Raw genomic sequence first — 4,067 nt, 5'->3', positions numbered from 1 at the left:
AACCAAGCTTACGTTAGTGGCCTGGCCTTCACTTCCCGGGATGCTTTGCAGCGGAGGCGTAAATAAACATGGCGGATGAATCCAGCTGATGCCGAACATGTTTTGAATAATTTTATTCTGAAGTGGTGTTAAAAATTTTCTCAAACATCTGTTCCTCAAACACCCACAGAGATGTCACTTAATGGAAGTGCTCTTCGCTCGGATGGTACAAGTGCTTCAATACAACATGCGTGAACCTTAATCATGGCAGCTGATAAAGTGTTTACTACGAGAAATTTTGAGGGAGAAAGGCGGGCGATTCCTTTGCCGATTCAGACGTACTTTTGGCGGCAAACAAGGTAAATGTGTTCATGTTTAAAGAAAACATCGATTGCGCATTTAGCTAAACGGTTTATTTGTATTGATTCGTCAGATCTAGAAGAGCGTGCTTTCGAATTCCCCGTGTTGATGAGAGATTCGATCGAACGACTCGTCGCGCGAATCGAAGCCCCAGCTAACTGCTTGTTCTTTTGCTAATAAAACGTGTGAGCTCAATTGTCATTTGAACGTTGTATCGAGTGGGCTGACTGTTAGCTTAGAAGCATTATTGTTAATCCTATTTGGGGGAATTATTAAACCTTGCAACTTCGATTGTTTTTGCCATAATTTGAAAAGTACAGTTGAAGACACCGGGTAAATCAATTAAAAGTTCAGTTGTAGAATATTTCCGAATGGCATTCTGCGGATTGATTGATTATTATTTGTGTTAGGCTTGATCTTCATTTTCTATCGAGCGTTTTAAGGAAGCATATTACACTATCTGATTTTCTGTTGCGAAATCTTAAAACCAGTACTTTAATTGCTATTTTACTGAAGAACTGCTTTTCCTTGAGACAGCAAAGCAAAAGCTAATTTAGCAAATACCTAATAGCAAATTATTTAATAGATTTCTGTTTTACTAAGATCTAGTTTGATTTAGATAGTTGGAACATCAGCAATACACTGCAGTAATCATAGGGTAAATTATTTGCATACATCAATCTAAAACTCAGCACAAAATTAACTTGATGGCAATATATGTAGGGTTGCAAATAATTTTTTAAGCGATGGCGTGACATCGCTTTATCCCGCACGAACGGTTCGTTGTCTGTTTGGCCCGATCGAACAGAAATCGTTAACTTAACAGATGCGCGTAACACAAAAGCAAAATACTTCCGCGAGTTACAATGGAACACTACAATGTATAACGGAGACTAATTATATATGATGGGATCTTTTAGATTTAGTAGAAGAAATTTCTAATTCTAAAAAAAACGTATCGTATGTCATTCATCTGTGAAATCACACTACAGTATAACGCATCTTTGTTGAGACAACGTAGGGAAATCTAAAAAAATAAAAGTAAAAAAAAAATACTGTTTTCATTGAGCAAATCTACGAAGAAAATGGTTTGTGCATTCATAACAACTTATTTATTTGAATTCCATCATCCTCAGGCTATGCTATTTATACAATCACTAACAAGCTTTTTAGGTTAAAATAAATGTAAACAGTCTTTTTCACACACAAGGTGTCAGCACTTTCATTTACTTTAAGTTTTTTCTCAAAATTGTAAGACCCGTGAAACGCCATCGCTTCTGCATGCATCGCGTGCCAGTTATTTTACTTGAAAGGACATACACGTATGTCCCACTAAGACACCATCCTGGTCGGACAAAACAAAACTGTGGTCGAGTATCACTAAAAACGAAAGGTCGAATTTTATTCATTTGTTGCCAGTAAAATGATTTATGATCAAAAAGTTGTCCGGACATCATATCCGACCACACTTGGGTTTTCGTCGGACATGAGCAAATTTTAGTTGGCCAATGTCTGATGAGCGACTGTTATTTGAAGCCATGTACATGTACATGTGTAACTTTAATAACATGTATGCAAATATGTTGCACAAATATTTAAATGTGGTTTGTTAATGGTCCTTCAAAAGATGCCTGTCTGGCAAAATTTTAGACAAATTTTTCTTTGACATCTTCTCTGAGTCTCGATTTTTTTGCAAGGCTAAAAAGATCTCGGGCTCGCAGAAAAGATATCAGTCTCACCGTCTCGCAAAGTCTCGCATTTACCATTCAACACCCCTACATTTATCGCCAACTCTCCCTTGCGATCATCTCCTAAGCCAACCAAGGGGATTTTAAAAAGAGATTGAAACAATGAATTTATGACTTTCCCCAGGGGTACTAGCTGAAACTTGCATGGTTTACATTGTACATTTCCCTTCACAGAAAATAATCCCTCACAACCCTTTGGAATTAAAATTTGATGTTCATATTTTCCTTTGTTTACAGCCAACTACTAAAGCCAAAACTTGTGAGAAGAAATTATGAGTCAGCTTGTGTAGTAAGTAAAATGAACTTCAGTAATTTTATTTCTTAGTATTATTAGTTAGAGAGATTTTTAAAAGAGTGTCATAAAACCAAAACCAAAAAATCACTCTGACCAATCATACACTGTAATGGATGCAGACAATCCACTGAACGAAACAAAACTCAAAGTAAATACATACAGCCGATGGGAAGCACAGGAAAACAATGTTTATGCAATTGAGTCAGGGTTAGTTTTGGTTTTACTTCTGATTGGATGTCAGAAATTAAAGTGGTGCGAGATAATTAGACCAGTACAATACTAAAGCAAAATTAATACAAAGAGCTGCCTATTCCTCTTAGCCAGGGAGCATGGGGCACAAGGAACACATGACTCTGGAGACACATGATTGAGTGCAAGATTTTTAACAAAGAGAATTTAAATGTTGCCAATCTAATAAACCGTTTTAAAATCCTTTACAACAAAGGGATTTTAAAATGGTTGATTTGATTGGCTTCATTTTAATTTTTTATTGTTTAAAGATCTAGCCAGTCAAATCCTGTGTCACCCAATCTACAGTGGAACCCCGATATAACGATCCTCGATATAACGATATTCCCGGTATAATGATGAATATTCTATCGATGTCCCGAAATAAGTTACAGTAAAATGTATGGGACCGGACGGAACCCCGGTATAACGATTCCTCGATATAACGATATAATTTTACTGCTCCCTTGGCATATCGTTATATCGGGGTTCCACTGTATTTGTTCTCATGCCCCAGGCTGTTCTGGCTAAGAGGGACAAGTGGCTCCTGGGATGTAGAACTTTAATGGTTAGTCTATTAGATTCTGGATTGAGTGGTCTTGGCTCCAGGGACTGCTGACCAAGATCATTGTGCTATGTTCTTGGGCAAGACACTGTGCTCTCACAGTGCCTCACTCTACGGTCCAGAGCCAGGTTGTTTAAAGCATGATTAAGCTAACTGACTGAGATTGAGCTAACCGCCGCCTGGTTACCTCAGTTGGTAGAGCGCCGGACTGCTGTGCGGGAGGTCATGGGTTCGAACCCCAGACCGGACCAACACTCAGGGTCTTAAAATAACTGAGGAGAATGTGCTGCCTTTGTAATTTCATCTGCAAATGGTTAGACATTCTAGTCTTCTCGGAAAAGGACGATAAACCGTAGGTCTCGTCTCCTGTATCTTCAGTCTTATAACAGGGGACGTACACATGTATACTGTATATACCCGGTACATATGAAAAATGCGCTATATAAATACATTATCATTATCATTATCATTATCATTATTGTAAATTTTGATTTCAGTTTTTGTCTCGTGTCGTCATGACAACGTTGTCATGACGACACGAGATAATTGTACAGGGGGATATTTTCCCGCCATGTCAATATTTTTCCCGCCATGTCAATATTTTTCCCGCCATGTCAACATTTGCTTTGTGAGGCCGCGGAATTTTCCCGCCATGTTATGAAATTCCGGCGGCATCCGATCACAAAACAAATGTTATCAAAGAATAATTGTTTCTTTACAAAGGTCGCAACTAAAGCGCTGGTTTATCAAACAGTAAGTTAGGAGTATTTATTGTAAAGGGCTTATTATGTAAAAATACAGGCACGCTATAAAAAAGAGATGAACTTGCAGCAAACGAGCAAATTTTAAGTGGTCTAACAGGCAATAAAAATAGGGCCCCAATGGGTCCATG

At 38.1% G+C, this 4,067-nt stretch overlaps 1 protein-coding gene across 2 annotated transcripts in view; it reads left to right on the top strand.

Moving 5' to 3' along the window:
• The first annotated feature begins 64 nt into the window (after window positions 1-64).
• LOC144662516 (protein unc-80 homolog) overlaps window positions 65-4,067 on the top strand; it is an 87,236-nt gene continuing 83,233 nt past the window's right edge. For both annotated transcript variants that reach the window (XM_078523330.1, XM_078523329.1), the window contains exons 1-2: window positions 65-338; window positions 2,325-2,376. In XM_078523330.1, the coding sequence (XP_078379456.1) occupies window positions 244-338; window positions 2,325-2,376 (147 nt within the window). In that variant the 5' untranslated portion in view covers window positions 65-243. The remainder of the gene's footprint in view (window positions 339-2,324; window positions 2,377-4,067) is intronic.

Source organism: Oculina patagonica, chromosome 8 (assembly GCF_052425735.1).
Source record: "Oculina patagonica isolate OP01 chromosome 8, crgOcupat, whole genome shotgun sequence".
NCBI classification, from domain to species: Eukaryota; Metazoa; Cnidaria; class Anthozoa; order Scleractinia; family Oculinidae; genus Oculina; species Oculina patagonica.
Note: the sequence above shows the minus strand (reverse complement) of the source record. Positions and strands in the feature narration are given on the sequence as shown.